The sequence below is a fragment of the Triturus cristatus genome, chromosome 11, assembly GCF_964204655.1.
Source record: "Triturus cristatus chromosome 11, aTriCri1.1, whole genome shotgun sequence".
Lineage (NCBI taxonomy): Eukaryota > Metazoa > Chordata > Amphibia > Caudata > Salamandridae > Triturus > Triturus cristatus.
The window spans coordinates 878508895-878531368 of record NC_140594.1 but is presented as its reverse complement, the minus strand read 5'-3'; the positions used below and the strand labels follow the sequence as shown (position 1 = coordinate 878531368).

The 22474-nt window shown below is 40.1% G+C and overlaps 1 protein-coding gene across 1 annotated transcript in view; it reads right to left on the bottom strand.

Annotated features, from left to right (window-relative positions):
* The window catches only part of LOC146785572 (uncharacterized), a 1291145-nt gene that overhangs the window by 937653 nt on the left and 331018 nt on the right, over positions 1-22474 (bottom strand). The window contains exon 2 of the mRNA XM_085633472.1: positions 7067-7139. Coding sequence (XP_085489598.1) covers positions 7067-7139 — 73 coding nt within the window. The remainder of the gene's footprint in view (positions 1-7066; positions 7140-22474) is intronic.

The window sequence follows — 22474 nt, the reverse complement described above, 5'->3', positions numbered from 1 at the left end:
GTGAAGAGTTAGACACCAAAATAAACACCCTGGTGGAATGAGTAACAACAGTAGAAACCTCATTAGAAGTCCTAAGTAAGGAAGCAGAGGCGAACCAAAAAGAAATTAAACTGCTAAACTCAAGTGAAGGAGATCTCAGGGAAAAAATAGCATCTCTTGAAAAGCAAGTTGGAAGGAATAAGCTGAGAGTATTGAAGTTTGCTTAGAAGGGAAACAATTTTAAAAGTTCACTATCACGTTACTAGAAGAAAGCTTCCCCTGGCTAAAATGAGTTGCCTTATCCGAGGAAATACAAAGGATACAGCGAGATCCACTTGGAAAAGAGAAACCGAGGAAGAATCCGAGGAAACTCCTGATAAACTTTAAAACATATGTCCTCAAGGAAAAAATCTTGAATGAAGCACTCAACGCTGGAACTCACACCAAAGATGATTGGATATTCAGAATCCGGTTGTACATCTCTAAAGCAACGCAGGACAGGCAGAGGGAGCTAGGTCACCAGATGCAACAACTAAGGTCCCTTGGAGCAAATGTCCAGATGTGATTCCCAGCATTGTTAAAAATTATGTGGAAGAGCAAAATGTACAACATAAGGGAACCCAAAGAAGTAAGGTGCTTCATCAAACAAATGAAAGCACAACAAAGGGAGCATAGCTGATGCTTGGGGAGTAAAGAGCTCAAAAGGGCAGAATGCACAGCCTAGAGAAGGAAAAAGGGAGGCTTCTCACGTGTTGGGGGAGTGGAGTAGAGGAAGATGTAGTTTACAAACAAAATTGAAAAAAAAATGTACACTGGGTGGGGAAGCATAAGAGGGTAAATAAACTTTCAAAAAAGAGTCCTAGTAGTGCAAGAAAAAGTAGGCGAAGAACCTGGGAGTGGTAAAAAAATGTTGAGGCCCACACCGAAAAAAACAAAACAACGCTAGTTAATATCCTTTCATGGAATGTTAACAGCCTCTGAATCAAAAGCCATAGGCAGAAAACATTGGAATACCTAAAAACAGTAGATAGGGAAATAATAATATTGCAGGAAATGCATCTCTTAAAAGATGAATGGGTTGATATTATTATCAAAAACCAGAGATTGGTGGATGCTTACGTGTGCACAAATCGAGATTGCTGTATCAAGGAGGTGGCGATCCTCTTTAAAAAATCACTCAAAGCAAGAGTAGAAGCAACAGACACTGACACGAAAGGGAGATGGGCAATAGCAAAAGTACGCCTATGTAATAAACTATATACAATTGTGGGATACTATGGCCCCAATACAGATGACCCTTCACCACTACAGAAGGTCTTTTCACAGCTATTGGATGTCTCGTCCCCAATATTCATTGAGGGGGGGATTTTAACATAATTATAAACCCTAGAGAGGATCGACCCTCAACCAGAAAGACTTCTAATCTACCTAAAATGAGGGAATGTATCAGATTGTATAAGACTTGGGGTTTACTGACATCTGGAAGGAAAAAGGAGATAAGGCCTCCAGATACACTAGAATAGATTTCTTTTTGATCGATGGGAGCTTGATTAGGAATACACAGAGAGTGGAGCACTTACCTGCACATCTATCTGACCACTCGGCAGTACTACTACAAATTCAGTTAGGGGTTGCCCCACCCCCCTCAAGATGGATAGTAGATCGTACCATACTTATGGATCCACAGAGTGTAGAGGCACTCACAAAAGAGTCGGAACAATTCTGTCTATTAAATAAGGTGGACACCTCCAGACAAATGGCATGGTACACATATAAAGGGGTCATTAGAGGGAAAATAATAAACCTAGGAGCATATAAACATGATAACAAGAAGAGAAAAATCGATCAATTGGAAAAAGAAATACAAATTCTAGAAAGAGAAACAGAGAAAGGGGGAACCCACAAGTGATAGCTAGGTTGGAGGGGGAAAAGAAAGTGAAGAAAGAGGCCCTATCAGATACCTTGGAGGCCAGAGTAAAATGTAAATGGGAGGCAAATAGACTGTCCCACTATGAATACGGGGGGGGAGGTTGTGGTAAGATGCTCGCATGGAAAACAAAAACAGAGCAAACTCTAAATAAGATAACGATCACGATATTCTTGCTGCCAGTATTTCTGAACCACGATGTTTATTACTCGATATTTGTGCAACGCAACATTTTTTACTCGATATTCTGTCTGCACACCCATCTAAAGTTCTCCCTACTGTTGCACAAACTGGAGTGGTAACAGTAAATCTTACCCCTCCGGAGCCCAATGCTTTTACTGCTGTTGCATAGACTGCAGTGGTAATAGTATGTCTATTTTTTTTACAAAGTTTACTAGGTAATTATAGGCCTATAATTCTCATTGACTGCATACAGAAAGTTTCAGCTAGGATGGTACTAAGCCGAATCCAGGCCTGGATGGACGAATTTGATATTTTGTCACCACTTCAGGCAAGCTTCCGTTCCTGTACTAGTACTATTGACCAGGTTTTTAGGTTTATCTTAGTTTATTGGCGTGTGGTAATTTTAGGCGGGGGCACTATTTATGCTGCTTTTGTCGACCTTAAGTCGGCCTTTGACTTCGTCCCTCGCGCAAAAATGTGGAGAACCTTTTTGGAACTAGGTATGCCACTTGAAATATTGGCTTTTTTGGTTACCCTACATGATGCTAATTATGTGCAGGTACATTGGGATATGCAGGGGAGTGTCACACAAAGGTTCCCTATAGAAAAGGGGGTTCGCCAGAGGTGCGTTCTGGCACCAACCCTCTTTTCATTGTATATCAACAAGGTAGTCCAGTATTTCCAGAATTATCCCACTGATGCTCCAACCTTAGCAGGTTTGAAGATCCCGCTGCTTATGTTCGCAGGCGATACTTTGATACACTCCAAGACACAGAAGGGTCTACAGTCTGCCCTGGAGAGATTTGAGGAGTTCTGTCAGGATGACGGTCTCCTAGTGAATGTAGAGAAAACGAAATTTATGGTTCTACATAAACACAAGGTTATTAATGGTATAGTTGAAATGAAGGAAGGTATCCCGGAACAGACTCAGAACTTTACTTACCTGGGGGTAACTATTGGTAGTAAACTTAGTTGGGAGCCTCAGATTAGATTATTGACTCTTACGCATGCTCAACTGTCAGGTGCCCTGCTGAAGGAGCAGCGTCTCTCTTACATTAAACCTGTTGCTCCAGTCCTTAAAATATATAATACTAAAATTAGTGCCTCGGTCTTGTATGGGGCCGAATTGTGGGGCTTCGACAATCTAGCCCCCTTAGTATCAGCCCTAAATAATTTTTTTAGGGCATTGACTGGCCTTCCCCAGTCAACTCCCTTATTGCCCCTATTTTTAGATCTTGGCTGTTATTCAATTGAAGATATGGCACAATTTAGACCGGTGGCGTACTGGAGAAGGCTCTGGGTTACCCCAGAACTGTCTAGGTACGCACAAGCACTCTTGGAAGTTAGGGAGGCTGACTGCACGCATAAAATGTTATGGCTGAGACGGGTAAAAATCACTCTCTGTGAGATGGGGATGAGTAGATTGTGGGTAAATCCCGTCGAAAACCCCTTTCCTGCAAAGAATGAATATAAGGCAGCATATTGGAATATGATTAAAACGAAGTGTTTTTCTGCCTTAACAAGACCATCATTATCCAGGGACTATTTTGAACATAAGCATGAGGTGGAGTATGAAAATTATTGGGACCTTATCACTTCTACTAGAGATAGGAAACTCTGCCACCAATTTAGGGTGGGATCACTCCCCACTAATTTATTTGTCAGCAAATGGCACACCCTGAATCACAGCAAATGTCCATTTTGTCCAACGCAGAATAAATCGTTGGCACACATTTTATTTGCCTGTCCAGCTTAGAAAACTCCTAGGCACAGATGGTTAAACCCTATCTGGGGACTACGTTAAGCAGCGAAGCTCTAAGGATCCTAAAAACAGCTACTAATGAATCCATTGTTATTGCCATTGCCAAGTTCTTAAGCTGGATGTGAGTTATACGTGCAAAGGAGAGGAGGAAATGACAATTGCCTCCTTGTATACTGCCGGGGGCAAATAATATTATGTATCGTGCTGCTTTGATTATAATGTAATTATGATGATTATATATACCATGGTGGGAGTCTTTTTAGAGATTTTTAGTCATTTTAAATATTTATTATATATTTATGTATCTTTTCATTGTGGATCTGTTATCCTCTTGTATATCATCTTTTTTAATGCATAAACTTGCTCCTATTGATGTCTATAAATTTACCATTATGTTTTTTATGTCAAATAACTTGCTTACATCGATAGTTGGATTTTTTATGGATTTGTCTTTCATGATTTTAAATCGAAATAAAGACTTAATGACCTGACCTGACCTGACCTGACAAAGTTTACAATATTTTTATTATTGTTTACATATATGTACTATTAATATTTGATTAGTTCTTAAAATGTTATATTACCTGTGTGTATATATATATATATTTATATCTTCACAAAAAAATAAAAAGTTGCATGGACATTATAGTTCGGGTCAGATTTTACTCATACAAAACCGGAGAAATTCAGCTGTTGTAGTTACCTGAGTTAACTATAACTCACGCCCCGCCATGCACTGCTTAAGACCTCACATATTGTATATCTGAGAAAACTTTACATTTACACCATTTAACAAAAAGAGTGCTTTCTGAATCAAGAGCTACCTTTTTCCCAAATTTGGTGTAATTCCGTTCAGCAGTTTGGGCTGTAGCCATGCCAAAAGTTTCCTATGAAAATCAACATGGTAACAAAACGTTATGGGACCCCACTTTTCTCAGCCCCCACTTGACAGATCACCCCAAATCATTCAACACAGCAGAAGATTCGTCAAACGACGCCAAAGATATTGGCAAATGAAAAAACGCTCTTCCTATGGAAACTAGGTCCTAACTAGAACTACCTACTGGTGACCGCAGGTAGGAAATCTATCTATCTATCTATCTATCTATCTATCTATCTATCTATCTATCTATCTATCTATCTATCTATCTATCTATCTATCTATCTATCTATCTGTGTATATGTATATATAGTGCTGCAAAACGCCTCATCCATACAAAGAAGCGGAACCGGCCCTCTGTGGGTTTGTTCATCTGGCTTTATTGTACGAGTGAAATCACCCACGCGTTTTGGCCATTTACTCACGGCCTTTTTCATGATGATGGGCCAAACATAACGTTTTGTTTAAATACACACCATTCTCATTGAAAACATGGTCATACAAAGAGGACAACATTATTTTGCATTACAGCTCAGTTGATAATAAAAACATGGTGGCCATCTTAGAGTGTATAGTGGTATTTCAAAATGATACCTTTCAAGCTAATCAAAGCACATTGTAACTCGAATAGGAAAGTTCCTTATCCATTGTAAAAGTAAGATTGTATTTTACTTTCAACACCACATTACAATACATAGTCCTCTTGCACAATGGACAGGTCCGTTATTCTTTATATTTTCCAAAGTGCAAAAAGTGCATACTTTATTCTATAGCTGCCAAATTCTTTCTTATTATAGCTATTCACATGCTGTGATTGTTTTGGCATCATTTTTTCATCTTTATTTTCTTAAAGTGCTAGTGCTCATAAGGGTTGATAACGTGCTCTCACTACTCCTATAAAGTGCATGACTATTTCCACTATTTACATTCCAAATAAAACAAAGTCCCCCTTACTACTCCTCAGGGATATTTGTATATCCCTATGTGTTTTAAATAACTAGTTTTAAAACTGCCATAATAATGTGCTTAAGTGTTAAAAATCTAAAGTTGTATATATATATATGATATACTAATTTTGTTAATATTTGTTGTAAATGTGTTTTTAATGTTTTTTCTTCCATTTTTTCATTTTGTGTAAATATATATGTGTATATATTTTTTATATCAGCATATTTAAAAAACCCACAAAAATTATTATAGTGTAAAATATATATATTTAATGGTAATTGTTTGTTATAGATAATATTTGTTACTCTATATTTTTGTACTTACCCTTATAATATAGGAAAACGATATTTGTGTCAACAATATGTTTGACACGATATTGCTGTGGTCGATATTCTGTCACTGATCCCAATCTCACACTTTGACAAAAAGGTCAGTTTGGTCTATGTCTTGTGGCACCAACCTCCTGCTGTCCCATATGGCTATAGATTGTTAAGGTCTTTCCATTGATGCCTGTTTCATCCTGTGACACTCCCATCACCCCCGTAATACTGGAAGGAGCTGAATTACATGAGAGAGAGGAAGATGAAGCCTGCCTGGAAACAATCCAGTGGAACAGTTGAAACTGAACATTTCTTGTTGACCTGGAAACTGAGTAGTGAGCACCATCTAACAAACAGATTTAAGTCTAAGGATCCAATTCTGAAGCTTTGATGATGTTTCTTCAAAATAGTGCTGCTACAAAAATGTGGGTATCAACTTGTACTTTGTTGAAGAACATCCACTGGAGGACTTTTTTATCCATGACAAATGATTTGCTGAAGATTTATTACCTCCCAAAAGCTTTGTGAGGCTGAATATGACCACATCTTTGCATTTTCGCAATTTCAACAGGACAGCAATGATACATTTTTCCAATAGATTAATGTGGCCCAATTTTAATTTCCTTTATAACATGGGACATATGATGTTATAATTCTTTTATACTTCTTCCTAGTATATTTATGTATGATTAATTTGTTTTAGACCTTCTAAAATCTTTAGTTTAAATTTTTATTTTTGCTTAGTTGTTTGGGGACTGTGCCCCATGTGCTTGTTTCTGAAGAAAGTCTTGCTGGTTAAGACAAGAGAAAGGTGAGCTCTAGATTCCTCACAACAAGAAATGTACTATTCTGGGTTAAATTGCATGGGTGTTGTGGGAGTTCAGTCACAGCTCACATCAAGTCTGTGGCCCTTCTCTCCCGTAGCCAATCATCATGATTTCCTGCACTGCCATTTCCCCTTTCCTTCCCCTACATTCAACCCCATTGTCTCTATCGAATGTTGTTTCTCAACCTCTCGTAGCATTAAAGAAAGACACCTAATTTAAAAAAAAAATGGTTCTACTTACTCCAATATAGCATTGGGATCCAGACCTGTATCACCTCCGGCATCAAAAGTAGCCACATGCAACAAGGTGTTTCCTGCAGAAAAATAGAATTTTCATTATTGACAAGCAATTCTCCATTGAATGCAACTTTACAATGTACGTCCTACATTATAGCACTTTGTAAGTTTGTGTTTCACATCTCACCAATTGAAACCAAATAATAAGGACCCAGGTAAAATTTCTGTTAAACTGGCATAATTTTGCATCAATTCTGTAATTTTGCATTACTCATGTTATGTGGATTTCCTGAAATAATGCACTTATACCATGCAGAATAAGCCATTTTTGGCAAAAAATGAAATACAAACACACAGGAATAATGCAAATGATCAGAAACCAAATGGCTATGTGAAATGCTTTCTTTCATCCAAAACAGAGAGCCAAATGCCAGTTTTGAATTTTGAGTAATTACACGTAATTTCTCATCAGTTTTTAAAACGTTTGCATAATTACACAAAAGCAAATTATACAAATTTCGCACCCCCTCCACAATATGTACCCTTGCAAGCCCCTGGTTTTGCTCATTGGCAGGTTTGCATTTGTAGAGACACATGCACCACCTAGAAAAAGTTGCATACTTACTTCTCTGTCCTTTAAGTAATTTTCTTCATTCAGTCATTATTTTATTTCCCTCCCCCATTTGGAATGATTTTTTGACATGCAATACTTTTTGCTTAATCCAAATTCTTGTAAGTAAGGGTAGGCGTATCTCACGAAATTCCTTGTAGCTTAATCACACGATTAACTTAAAAATTCAGCGAGATTCACGTAATTATGTGGGATGAGTAAAACTGCATTTATCAATAATTTCTCTGTACAATAAGCCATCTCACATCCAAAATGGATTTGAGGGTGCATTTTGCTCTATGAAATATCACTAAATGTACCAGAACTGGAATAGCAACACAAGCAAAAATACATGCTGGCAAGTGTGCTCTTGAGGTAGGATGTTTCCCCAACCTACTCCAGGCATTTAGCACTAGTTTCTTAGAGCAAAATGCACCCTCATGTCCAAAATGGACATGAGGATTCATTTTGCGCTAAGAAAATAGCACTAAATGGAAAACAAACATAAAGCAACACCAGCAGCTTACACACACTCCTTAAATGTGGTGTTTCTGTACTAATTCTCCCATACTACTCTTAATTACGCAAGTGGGCATAATCAGGTAATTATTGGAAATTTTGCATCAAAGAGTAACATGGAACTATCGAAATTACTCCTATTACTCCACTGTAATTAAAATCACTATCAGGCTTAATCCTAAATCACAATGTCTCCAAAACTATGTCATGCAAGACAGCTTAGCATTCATACCAAATGACGTAATGTGGAGAATCAATTGGTTACTGCCTCAGAGCACATAAATCTCAGCTACACTGAAGGAGATGGAGACACAAAGGGCATCATTACGATGTCAGGAAGCACTGTAGTGGACTGGAACCGCCCGACCATAGGTTGGCGGTTCCGACTGCACAAATTGGAAGCGGCTTCCCTGTGGGAGGTCGGAAACATCCATTTTACAATGGCAGCTTGTGTGGCGAGTGGAATTGGCCCACAGCACAAGCTGACAATGAAAGATGAATGTTCTTAAACATCTGTACACCCTCACGGTGCCTGCCACATGTTGTAGGGATGTTTAGGGGGGGGCCTCATAGCAGAGGTCATAGAAAGACCAACATGGAAAGGCTGTCCGAAAGTGACTTCATAATGGCGACAGCAGAGTCGAGGCTGGCTCAGCCGTCATTATGGGATTATGTGTGTTTCTGACAGTCCAACAGACTCCTTTAACCTGTTGGAAGTGCAGAGGACGGTCCCTCCCCCGATGCCTCAGCTCCCGCCACCTTGTAATGTAGCGGGCGGACCACAATGCCAGATGTCGGGCAGACCACAACCGACGGTCGACCGCAACCGACGGTCGGTCAGTTGCGGTCAGCCCGACATCATAATCGGGCACTATGAGAGGAGGCACATAGATATAAGACAAAAAGTATGTTTATTTATATATTGGTCATGAATGAATTAAACTACCTTGCAACAACTATCTTGGTGGCAATGAAAACTTCACAAAAGAGCCTAAGACAAGCAATGAGCAATAGCTGAAAACAACAGCAGTAAAACAGGAGTCAAATTGAGGTGTTTGGTATGCAGGAAAAATAACAGGTACCTGAGGCCTGAAATACAATCATGCCCTTAGTAAGGGGAAGCGGCGTTTACTTAGCATGCGTTACTTCGCATGCCGTTACTGCGCGGTCGTTAGTACGACCGCGTTTTTAGTTAGCATACCTTTACTTCGCAATTCGGAACTACGAATTGCAGTAAGGGGGGGAAGGTGTTGGATTTAAAATCCAACACCTTCCCTAGTGTCCGCATAGACTGGAGTTGGAATAGTAAATTATACTATTCCAACATCCAGCACCCCCTTACTGCAATTCGTAGTTCCGAATTGCGAAGTAAAGGTATGCTAAGTAACAACGCGGTCGTACTAACGACCGCGTAGTAACGGCATGCGAAGTAAACGCATGCGAAGAAAAGTTATATATTCTTAGTAAGACCTTACAATGTCACCTTTTATCAATATAGAGATGAGTAAAAAGGTTTCCGACCAGCCGAGTATGATGCAAGTTAGGCATTCGAAATAACCGAGCTGTACAGAGCAAAACCGTACGTCTCTATGGGCCCCATTTCCGAATCACTGATTACGATGCTGGATTCGGACAGCCTTTCTGAATCGTGCCGTCTAACTCGAATCAGCAGTCAGAATAAGACTTTGGGGGCCCATAGCAGGCCCCCCTGCACCCGCAGCCTTCCCAATTGGGCCCGTGGGGGTACCCATGGGTCCCCCCTTACCAGCCATGCACAGTGTGGCAGGCATCTGGCAGTGTCCACCATAGGGGGCCCGATTTTCCCCAGCTATCTCTTTCTTCAATGGAAGCCTGTGCATTCAGTCGGAACATAGGCTCCCATTAAAATCAACTGGAGTCCAACAAAATCGTATCAGGAAGCATCCGGTTGCATATTAATCTGTCGATCAGACTCTCCCGATCCGAGTCGGTCGGAAACCATGCCCAAACCGATTTGGTCAGGAAGATTTCCAAAACGCATCAGAATCAGGCTCTAATTGTGAGTTGCATGGTGCAGGGCTGATTTTACTCAGTACCTAATTTGTAAAAGAATAAGTGCCAGGGCTCAAAGTTTTGCTCAGAACCTGCTGCTCTGCACCCGGGGTCTTTTTTATTCCACACTCTACAATCACAGTCTTTTTATCTCATTCTTGCAGGTTGTTTTTTATCCTTGCGCTTTACTTTTGTCACTATTTTTCCATCGTTCTTTTCCTACTTCTTTTTCTCTTTTCTTCCCGTCTCTCCCTTCTTCTGGGTCAGTGTCTGTTAAAATAAGTCCTGGTCCCGAGAAATGAGTGCCAGTGGACCCCACTGACAACCACTGTCACAAATTAAACAATGATTTTACTGCATGGTAAACTTGCATACAATTTTAAAGTTTTGTGTGATGAAATCACCATGCAATTACAAGTAACACCCAATGCAATGGGGAATTACTCTGTGTGTTGCTGCTTTTTGGGCCGTAAAACAACAATGAATCACTTATTCAAAGCTCTGAGCAGGTGGTAAATGTATGTGAGGTTGGTGCATTGGGTAAGGGATGAAGGAGGGGGAGGGGGGTTGTGGGTAGTAGAGGAGGGAAGCGAAAGGTTTTTTAGCATGAGAAATGAGACTTGGCTCCTGCTGCATCAAAAGTTTCATACCATTTGTCCATACACCTTTACCCTCCAGAAAAATCCGTTCAGGGTCTCCCACACCCAGTAAATCCAGGAGCAGAAAAACGTAACAAAAAAATAACCAGGCAGTGCAAGATTAACACATGTAAAGTGCATTAATTTTGTTCTGCCTGTGTTATAATGAGGCCCGAAGTAATCCACAACCTGCATATTGCTCTGTGCTATTGATGTACGTTTTTTCTTTTGCCTGGAATTCTTAATTCCCTCTCATTAGGATCAACATGCTTGCTTTCATTTTACTTTTCAATCCATCCATTTTAAACAGGGCATAACTAGTTACAAAAGAAAGGAACATAGAGTAAGAGAGGGGCTTATAGTAAGGTACAAGAAAGACATGGGTGGGTGAGGGGACCCCTGTGGTGATGTAAGAAAGATATTTATGTTATGGAGAGAGAGAAAATTGGCAAGAACATTACAGTAAGTAGAAAGGGGCTTGCAAGTTGATCAGGGGTGAGGAGGAAAGAGGGCTTTCAATTTCAAGGCAGCAGCAGGACTGTAATCTGGACAGGTTGAAGAGTTGCAATATTCCGGTTTCCTTTGAGTTTTTCCTCATACTGTCTCTTGAAATGCCCATTTTCTGCCTTGGTTGTCTGGGTCTGTTCAGATACGTGGGAATGAAGTTCAAATTTAGTCACTCACAGCTGTTCCCTCCAAATGAATGGCTTCAAGAGGACCTTGTCCAACACATAACCAACTTTGTAAAGGCTTCTTCGGATACAGACTGAAGCCTTGCCCAACTGAAGGATTTTGACATCAATTTTAGAGGCTAAGTCACAAAGAAAAACCTCCAACTGGGTTGAAATCCGTTGCTTTATCAGACATGAGTTGCACCGCAGTCGGTCTGCAATTGCACATAGGTCCCTGTATACAATGACCATAGACCATTATTGGTGTTTTGAGCTTTTTGAAGCTATATTTACTTGCATCTTCTAAAATCCATATCTCTGGTACCCCTTATTGGATTTTTGTTGTTTGGTGTCATTAGGTTAATTAAATTATATCCATTTTATAAATTGGAGTGGAATTTTTATTATGTTTAGGTTTTGATTTTTTAACTGTTTTGTTATTTCTAAATACTTTACACAATTTCTCTAATTTAAGCCTATTTTCTCTTTGCCATATCCACCAGGGGTTGAGCTCAGGTTTAAAATGCAGAAACCTTTAACTGCAGCTCACAAATTGGCGAACTTACTACTTGTGGTGGAATACCATCCACCCAATTAATAATTCACTTTCTCACTGTCAGTATTACATTTATGTATAATTAAATTCAATGAGCAAGGCCTTTTGTGACCAGTGTGTAGTAAATTAATTAGCTAAAACAAAATTCTCAGTACTTCCTAGGTAGTAGATACAAAACTATGAATGGCATATTGAACAAATTTGGTCTTGCACATTGCATATTACCATTACCACTACTATCTTCACTGTGCCAATTTTTTTTAATAATGTAATCATCCACCTGGGCCGTGGATCTTTACAGATGGAAGAAAAAATCAAGAAACGCTGCATGTCTAAGTTGGTGGTGCCATTACAAATAAAATGTTTAATGTTGCCATTACCATCAACTCTTTACAAGAGTGATGAAGAAAAAAACAATTGTTAGATCATTTAATCTAAACATTACATTTAAAGAGATGTTATAGCGAGAGTTATGGCATCCAGATATGGTCCTAAACTAACATCATCCTGTGTTTCTAGATATGTAAATAGCCTTGAACCTGTTTTTTGCATCAGATACAATGAACATCAAACATGTATCCCATTATATTTGTGTAACCACCAGTGCTGAAAGCAGTACAGAGAGAAGTACTGAGAGCTTACCAGAAACCTCATGCATTCAGAAGAGGAGACATCACTCCACGGGCTACCTGACAGCATGTTGATGGGCAGCACAGTCCAAGTGTATCAGGGCATCCTCTCTGCCTGGAATGTTCTAGCATCTCTGTGCTTGCAATCACCCAGAAGGGTGGTCTGGGAACCATTTGAACTACTGGCCATGAGGGCAGCAGTGTAAATGCATAATTCAGCATAGCATAAAGAATATCAAAGGTGGGCTTCTTCTTTGTTGCTAAATAAATGCTATGGATTCCAGGAAAGGAACTTGGAAAACCGTATACAACAACACTTTTCAAGATGGTTGGTCATAGGCTGATATCCAAGGTTCCAAATCTAAGATGAAGAAGAGTATTTTTTTTTATTATAGCAGTTCCTGTTTCAATCATTTATAAAGGAGGCAATAACGAGAGGAAGATGTGTGGCTATGCATTTCCTTCCCTAAATTTTTTATCACACTTTTCAACCCTTCACTACAATTTATGTCATTGATTTTATGATTCCAGATGCTATAACTTCTACTGGATTCTACTATTTTTTATTATTGCCTGGCTCTTTTCTATTCCCTGGTGTCAGGGAGCTTTAGGCGCTCTACTAATCTCTTCAGTATTATGCTTCATCTCCAAGCAAGTGCTACAAAATTGCCAACGAGTTTTATTACTTTTATCTCCTAAGTGGGGTTCTTTAAAGGAGACACTTAACATATTTATCATGTATTAGTCTGTGCATGGTGGAACCTTATTAACTGGGTGGATTAATCATTTCCTCTGGCAATCAAAAATGAGCGTTAACAGACCTTCTCAGGGCTAAGTCCTTGATGCCTTTATTAATGAGTTTCGGGTTATGCCAAAGGTTTTCACATCCTATAGGTATCCGTCTATTAGTAACATGCTGAAGCCAGTTAATTTTTATTTTCCCTCCAATATTTAATAACTCAGTGTCACCTTATACATTGACCTTTGTTATCTTACTACAGTTGTAACCACAATCAAACTGATCCTAGGGAAACTTCCTTTGAGATTGCATTGATGCCCAGTTCCAACCTTAACAGTCTCAACAGTATGCAAGGCCCCAACTGCACAATATCTTTTCAAAACGAGTTTTGAGTTACTTGGATATCGCTGATATTGCTATATATCTACAATCCACTGCCATATCTGGCAGCAGCAATACCATATTTGTGACCAGATTGAGTATCAATGATAATTTCTCAGTCTGACCCTTTTGCCAAGGATATCATACTTCTTAGTATGGTCATGAGGATTTCTATTAATCCTAAAAGTTCTTTGAAGCTTGTATCAATTATTTAGGGTGATCCTTTTGATTTGAAACTCACTCATTACCAAGCTCTTTTTAGTAAAATAGTCAGTAGAGCCAACAAGTAATCTGTGCATGGCTAATGTGGTAGATGTTAAAAGAACAGCACTATTTGTAAGCATCAAGATCGATATGAGAAGTTTGTTCATTACTGGAAGAGCTAACTTTGCAATTATTGCAAAAGGTTCAAGAATGAAGAGGGGGAACACACCCTTGCCTGTACCCCATTCACACATGTATTGTTGGCTTGTTCATGTTAAATTCTTATCATATCCTCTAATAACTGTTCCCACATGTGCACCTGTTGATTTTTTCTTCAACAAAGCAACATTTTTTTTTGCTATCCTTAAATCCTCACCCGACTCAGTTCCCTCTTTGCCTAGCATTGTCATCAGACCTTTCTTGATAGATCTACCACCTTTATCAAACTGAGGTTTCCTAAGCTACCTCCCTTTGCTGCACACCTATACTTGGTCATTGATTAAAAAAAGTGCATTTAAATGATTAGATGTTCATAAATCATGAATATCTCTATATCATCCACAAGTCTGTTTCCTAGCAAGGTTGTGAACTTATTCATCCAAAGAAAAATTTTATGCATAATTACAATTTCTTTATTGAGTTTAGGCCACTTGCCCCCTTCTCTTGCTAGTAATGTGCTATCACAGAGTACCAAAACATATCTTTCACGTTTGTCAGAACAGTTTTGTGAAAGCAGATCTGTGGTTTTGTTTAATATCTGTTTTCTGTGTATGGAGTCTAAATCAGTTTATAAATCTTTTGCGTTAGCATGTGTTTTGACATTTCATGGACCACTCTGTAGCTCAGAGTATTTAGAGCATTAGATGCAGCAGCCAGCTACGCTCCTCTTTAGGCAGTACAACTCAAGCCACATATTCAGACTCTGTGCAGAGGTCCCAGTAAGATTTGTGAGTGGGGGAAGTATACACAGCCATGAGTATGGCTATTGGGTTTTGTCATATCAGAGATGAAAGTAAACAGGGCATTCTAATATAAATTAGCTTTTATTTATGTTTTAAGAGCCCTCTTTGCAACTACTACAAAGAGCCAAATCCAGCATGAGCACTGCACCCCAACAACATTGACATTGGCTGCCAACTCCACAACACCATCTTGTAGTTGGGGGTTTATAGCAAGTAGGCAGGAGAGGGGTAAAGAAATCATCACTAACCAGCAGAATGCCAAATACGCAACCAATGTGCTCAATAGCAACACATCCAACTATTTCCTCCTCACAAGAGACCAGACCCATATTTAATGTATCCTCATATTTACCCACCGCAGATGAAATGACGAGTCTTAGTAATGTGCTACAATTTGTATTTACTGAACGCCCAAATTTCTTTCAGCACATCTTTAGTTTTTTGTGCCTTTTCAAAAAGCCTTCTAACCAACTGTAGACACCAAAGACCCATGTCTGTGCTTTACTTTTTATCCTCGTTTACATGACATGCCAGTAGAAATACCTTGAGATACAAGAGTTAAGTGAAGTAGAGAATATTGAAAAAAAACCAAATACATCCCATTCTACATTTCAAAGTCATAAAGAGGTTGTCTCGCTGTCCTTAAAAATTATATGAACATCAACCCAATAGATAAGGATAATGCAATTGTGATAAAATATACTATCAATTACAAATAAGATATTTAATTCCAACTAAACAACCAAGACCATTATGTGAGACTGCCCTATCATCATCTGATCAAGCAGCAATAGCAGATTCTAACATTGATAGGCCAAGTACTGGATATCCAAATAATATGTGTTAATGAATTAGAGTTACTTAATAAAACTCATCACAGATCTTCGGCTATATACAACTTTCAAAATTCCTTAAGACACTGCAGTGCTTCCATGGATGTCTCATTGTTTCAGTGTACTACTCTATACTTGAGCCATTGACCTGCTATTCCATCATGTGTCAGGGATAACACAGATTTCATCAACAGTGTAAAAGATACCAAATTTAACTCTGGGTGTGAGGTAGTGTCAAACTAGATATTGAACCCTTGAACACTAATATGCCTTAATAAACAGCCGTTGACCATGTAGGAGACTCCTAATTGATTTAATAAAAATACTGACAGAATTCACTACACAATTTGCAAGACTAGACCTCACACAAGTCTGTATCATTATTAGAACTGAGTTCTTCGAACAAAATAAAGAAACAGCGATGGGAACTTGCATTTACACATCGAGAGCAAATTTGTTTGTAGCAGACTATAAGAAAAAGTGTCAATGCAGACAATAATCCATGCATAAACATTTTTTAGTTTGTTACATGGTTAAATGCCTAGAGAATGCAACTAAAATTCACATGGAGCCACAATTAAATTAACCTCTCCACAAACCACAAGAAAATAAACTGTATTCTCATTTCTACAGAAAAGCTAATGGAGAGAAACTAAACTCAATTCTCTTTTACAGAAGCCATCACAGCCATATTTTGAAGGATTTACCATTTGGTCATTTTCTGTGGGTCAGGCAGAACTGAAGAAGTAAAAATGTATTCTTCATAGAATAAGACCGTCTGCACACTAAGGTAATCAAAAGAGGCACTCCCAAATGTCTAGAGAAATGTACCAGGAAATGTACAAGGTTCTCTATGAGCAAATGTATAAACCAAGTGAGGACAAACAAAATGAAAGACTCAATCAATCAATCAAATCAAGCTTTATTCAATTATTTGTAAAATAATCATAAAAGCACATTAAAAAACAATTAAAAATGGCATGTTAAAAAGAAGGACATTAACCGGGAAGACTGAGTAAGCAGCAGCGTATTAGGACTAATAGTTATATTATACAATTTAAATCAAATAATCACATAGAGATGGCCTTTCTACAGGAAAAACAGACTTTAAAAATGTGGAGACAGATAAAATTACAAGTTCTTCCCCGAGGGATTGCATGACCATAAATGCAGGATGACATTGTCGCAGACCAATTGATCTAAGCACCAGGAGTATCCATCTTTTCCTCTGTACTAGGTAACATTTACAGAAAAATAAAACATGCACAGTGGTCTGTGCTGATAAATCATCACAAGGACATCTAATTAACTGTCTAGACCAGTCATTTCTGACTGGGAAGCTGAGTGATCTGTGAATGATGCCCAACCTAAAGAGTGTGAGCAAGAATCTTTCATAATCAGAAGTAACCAGTTTTAAATAGGGCTGCATCTTAAGAGTAGTCAGGGTATGTTGGTGGGCAAGCACAGTAATTTTATTAATCTCTTGATTAACTCTAATGTTTTCAACAAAGTGAAGACAGCTATGCTTACAGACTTTCCTGTTTACATTGGTCATGGTGGTAGGGTTAGCAAAATATTTACGCAAAAAATCTCTGACATATTTCAGCCATCCTATATGAAGGACCTCAGCTAGCCCGCAACAGTCGCTAATCCTTTGGCGATTTAAAATAGCCTTCTCTGAAGTCCATATACGGTACCAGAGAAGAGTTGGTTTGATGCTAATGACATCCACTATATGTGGCAAAACAAGTTCCATGTGACAATTAAAAGTAGAAACACTCTCCGGGACGGCCAGCAAAAACCTAAGAAATCTATTTTCAGCCGTCTGGAGAGCAGTCACGTCTGCTTAACCCCAAATGCCCGCCCCATAGGTCGCAATAGCAACACATTTGGATTCATAAATTTGAAGTAGTTCTGGGGGATGGCGTTTGCCCACTTTCCTACTAAAATTGATCAGGGCTGCCAGGGCCTTTGAGAATAACAATTTCCTTAGCTTGACTGCCTGGGACCATGTGCCAGTACGATCAAATAAGACCCCCAAAATGGAGAATGTGTTGGAACATTCTAAACAGTTCTTCTCTAGAAAGAACGTACAGCTATTCTTGGTCCCTGAACCGCATTGTAAAATAAAAGTTTTGGAGGTGTTAACTGAAAGGTTCAAGTTGGACATAAAGTTGGCAAAGCTGGATATAACTTTCTGTAGGCTGTTCGGGGTGCGGGCCATAAGGACCGCATCATCTGCATACAGGAGCGCAAGGAGTGAGCGCTTCTCCACCGATGGTAGGTCAACCTTGCCTCAATCCTCTTCCAATGGTGAAGGAATCTGTGCACTCACCCCCTGTCCCGTAGCGAACCCTGGCCCTGACCCTGATATAAAATTGTCTCATGAAGGAGATAAGAGAGATATCCACTCCCATGCTCTACAAAATCAGCCAGAGTTTATCATGGATAACGCAGTTGAAGGCCACAGTTAAGTCCATGAAAGCCAGATAAAGATTACCCCTTTTAGCCTTGGTATATTTGCCAATTATTAGGTCCAAATTTAAACATTGGTCGAAAGTTCCGAGCCCCTTGCGAAAGCCGTATTGGATATCGCTAATTATTAGATGGTCATCGGCCCAGTCCTGTAGTCTGACTAAAAGAACTCTCCCAATTATTTTGACTATTGAGTTGAATAATGAAATTGGCCTGTAACATGCGGGGTTGTGCCTATCCCCGTTTTTAAAAATGGGGACCAAGATTGATTCACTCCAGGTTGGGAGGAAACCAAGTGAATTGCACGCATTAATTACCTGAGTTAAAATGGGTCCCCAGAACACAATATTATGTTTAAAAAGGTCCACAGGTATGCCATCTGGCCCAGGGGCCTTATCCCCCTTACTCAATGTAATTGCCTCCATTATTTCACTTAGTTCAAATTGGAGATGTGAATGATGATTTATAGACTGGGGTTCTTTCCTGTCCCCTACCAGTTCGCTACTAATTGGTTCTGGGCCAGGTTTATTGTAAAGCTTGGAAAAGTGCTCAACCCATTCGCCCCTCGTTATTGCTATCTCTCTAGTTGCCCTCTCAGGGTCTACTAAAAAGGGGGCATTAACCGCGTTCCAGAATGCTGAGTAATCTCTCAGTTCTGATGCTTCACGCAAGGAATTCCATGCTTCATCCTTTAAGAGTTTTTTCTTTAATTTTAGTGCGCGGCTATACTCCATTCTAGCTTCATTTATTTCTTTCTGATTTTTGACGGCACCGTGGAGGGCACGTTTGAGAATGGCGTGAGCTTTAGAGTAACTGGAGTCAAACCATCCCCTCTTTTGCGGGAGTTTATGTCTTTCTGGGAGTTGCCAACACCTAGACACTTGTTAATCGCATCGCTGCAGTTTGTAATAACCTTGCTCATAAATAAGTCTGGGTCAAGTTTTTTCCAGTGCAAGGCATAGCCGTTTTGTCTGACCAGGGTAATGTCAGCAGCGGGAAGGGTGGTAGGAACCGTCCTGCTGACCAACTTAACGGTCAACCATGACACTTATGCTCTGGGCAAAATGATCACCAAGAGAGATGTCATAGTTGTGAAAATCCACTAATCTGGAGGCGTGTCTTGCTGAAATTAAAATAAAATCAATTATGGAAAACATCCCTCGACCATTGAAACTCGAACTAAAAGGGATAGGCAAACTGCATAAGTTATTTGCAAATCCCAAATCCTCTGTAAACATTATTTTGTTTGTCAAATCTCCTTGGGAGGAGTGGTTAAAATGGGGAAAGCTTGGATCATTATCATACTCAAATCCACAAACCCCGTTATCCACCTGTTGACATAAGATGATGTTAAAATCTCCCCCCCCAAATGATGAGTAGGTCCTTTGAGGTAGTTAACTGTAACTTGTTGATGTGGCAAGTTATTACCCTCAATATACCAGCTAGGTCTTCACGTGGTGCATTGTTGTAAAAATTGACTAATACAATGTCATTTATTTTGTCCACATCAGCCACCAGTATTTGGACATAACGATGGACCACCAGAGTTGCAGTAATCTCGAAGTTTAAGTGATTTGAATCATAGATACACAAACCCCCCATAGCTCTCCCATGGGTTGATGCTACCGCAGGCGTATTAAATGTTTTGAAGCCATTAATGTGGATGGGGTCTATCGTACAGGTCTCTTGTAGACAAACTACTTCAAAACCCCGTGACAAACTTTGACCACAATGGGTTCACAATCTTTGCCTTTAGGCCTGCAATGTTCCAAAACATGAAATGACAAGAGATATCCTTCTTAATTCCAATTGCAACCCGGGTACTATTCCCAAGGGAAGAAACAGTGGAGACCACAGGAGGGATAATTAGGCTATCAGCTAGAGTATGGACAGGGGAGGCAACCGGAGTCAGAATGTTGCTCCTAATCTCGAGTCCTACAGTCTCTATCGGAAAATAATTACTGTACCCCTTGTAACCTATTGGGCTAGGGTCTAGTGCTAATGGGGTGCAATCAGAAGCGTTAACAAGGCCCTTCTCCTTTACTCCTGGGGCTAGAGTGCCTGCATTTATAAGGGCTCTCCCACTTAATACATCCTCACTTAAGAGGATGATAGAGCGTCAATCCACCTGATCTAGGCGAGAGAAAAGGTCAAAACGGTTATGGACTGGGACGTTGTACATAGGAGGAGGATTCAGTGGGTATGCCTCGTTAGAAGGATTTAAACAATTGAGGCGAGGCGATTGATAGAAAAACCCTAGGGGGATCACATTAATCTCGTGATTTGAGATGGAGTGGGTACCTGCCCTGGTCAGAATGTGATGTACCAGTTGCGGGGATTTTCAGGTCAGAATCACACAGTCCCCTGGTAATGACTTCTGGCCTTTCTCTAGCCAACTGACACATCTGACCATTTTAGAATTTGAAAAGAGGCTATCTAAAGATCCAATTTTAGAACCCAGCCACGATAACGATTTGTTCCTGAGTGACTCCCAGGATTCTACTATCCCAACCGATAGAACCGGGACATTAGCTAAAATGACCGTGTACGGAGTCACAGCAGGACTATCGCGGATGGGTCAGTTACATGATTGTAGATGGGGGCAAATGTGGAAGGATTAGAGGAATTAGAGGTTCCTTGATGAGTTAAAGATTGATGGCCTGTCTTGGGGCCATTGATTCTTGCCTCCGGGGGATGTAGGGACTCCTTAGCTTCAATAGTTGGAATGGTCTTAGGGAAACCACCTACACGATCCACACCAGGTAAAGATGGGATAGTGGATGGGTTTATGCGATCCTTTCCCCAATTTTGCCCTGATACTGCCGGTTGGTTACTAGAAGTACTCACCCCACTCTGTGACTGATTATTGGCGCTACCATCAGTATGATTACTCCTGCAATGCGCTGCATTATACGCTGCAAGATTAGATGGCTGTCGAAAATCAGGGAGTTTTGTTAAAAGCTCTTCTATAGTGCCCACTCTACTAGATAAATTAGTTAAAATTTCTCTCAGATAGAGATCTAGTGAATCAAACTTGCTGTTTAGTAGCGCCAAATCGCTGGGGGGCTTAGATCTGGTGCCATTAGTCTCATTTCCCTTACGGCCTTGTTTCAGGACAGACAGAGGCTTGTCCTTAATTGCCGTTTTACTCCGCGTTATACATGGGGCTGGTCTGTTCTCAATTACTGCAGCCTCTGGACACCTGGGGAGGGTACTAATTGTGTTTCTTAAACGTTTAGTTGGCGGCTGAGAATCGCTATCTAAGTTACTGACAGAAATGTGATCTGAGAGATTCAGGGCGCTGTGGAAATGTGGATTTTCCTGATCAGTTATGTCCCCTATCTTGGACCCCAACGGTTCTATGTGCATGTCACAAGTACATGTATGTTCCCTCCAGTTCCAGTTTCCAAAACGCAAACATATGTGCGTCCACCGTCAACATGTTCTCTGTCAGATCCGCCATCAATGGGCTGGATATTCGATTCCTAAGTATGAAAGGCCACCGACTTTATATGGCTAAGTTACTCCATTTTTACAGTTCAGGCAAGTAGGCCCGATTCTGTCCTCAAAGCCTTCCCTGCTCTCTGTCTCTGACAGCTTCAGCTTGAGCTCGCATCTGTATCCATGAACTTTGTCCTACTCCCTGTGCAGCTAACGGTGCCTGCCTCGGCCAGTTTTGCCTGCCTGCCAAGAAGCTGTATTTCACCTTCGAATTATCTACTTTGCTCTTCAGCCGATGCATTCCTGTCTAGTGATTTAGGTAAACATTTCCTTTAGCTCACAAGCAAAGGACTCGGCCTTTCCGTCCTCCTGCAAGTAATTCATAGCCCTGTTGCCATGGAAAGTTTTCTGCCCCTCGCATCTCATATAGACACTTAGACGCTTGTACACGCACGCAGTCAGTATAGAATAGATTCCTGTCCGAGAGTCTTTTCTTGTGGATAACATAGTTCTCTAAACATAGGATGTTAGATATGATTTGGGATTAGGTTGACTTGACCCCCCAGACTTCTCGTCTCCACATGTAGAGCTAAATGTCAAGTCCCCTTCACCCCCTAGTTGCACGTCAATCACACGTCATGCTGCTGCGCGCGCATCTATGTTAAGTATTATCTTATAGATCCACCTATGCATGATAATCAGAGCCAATCATGTTTCTTTCTG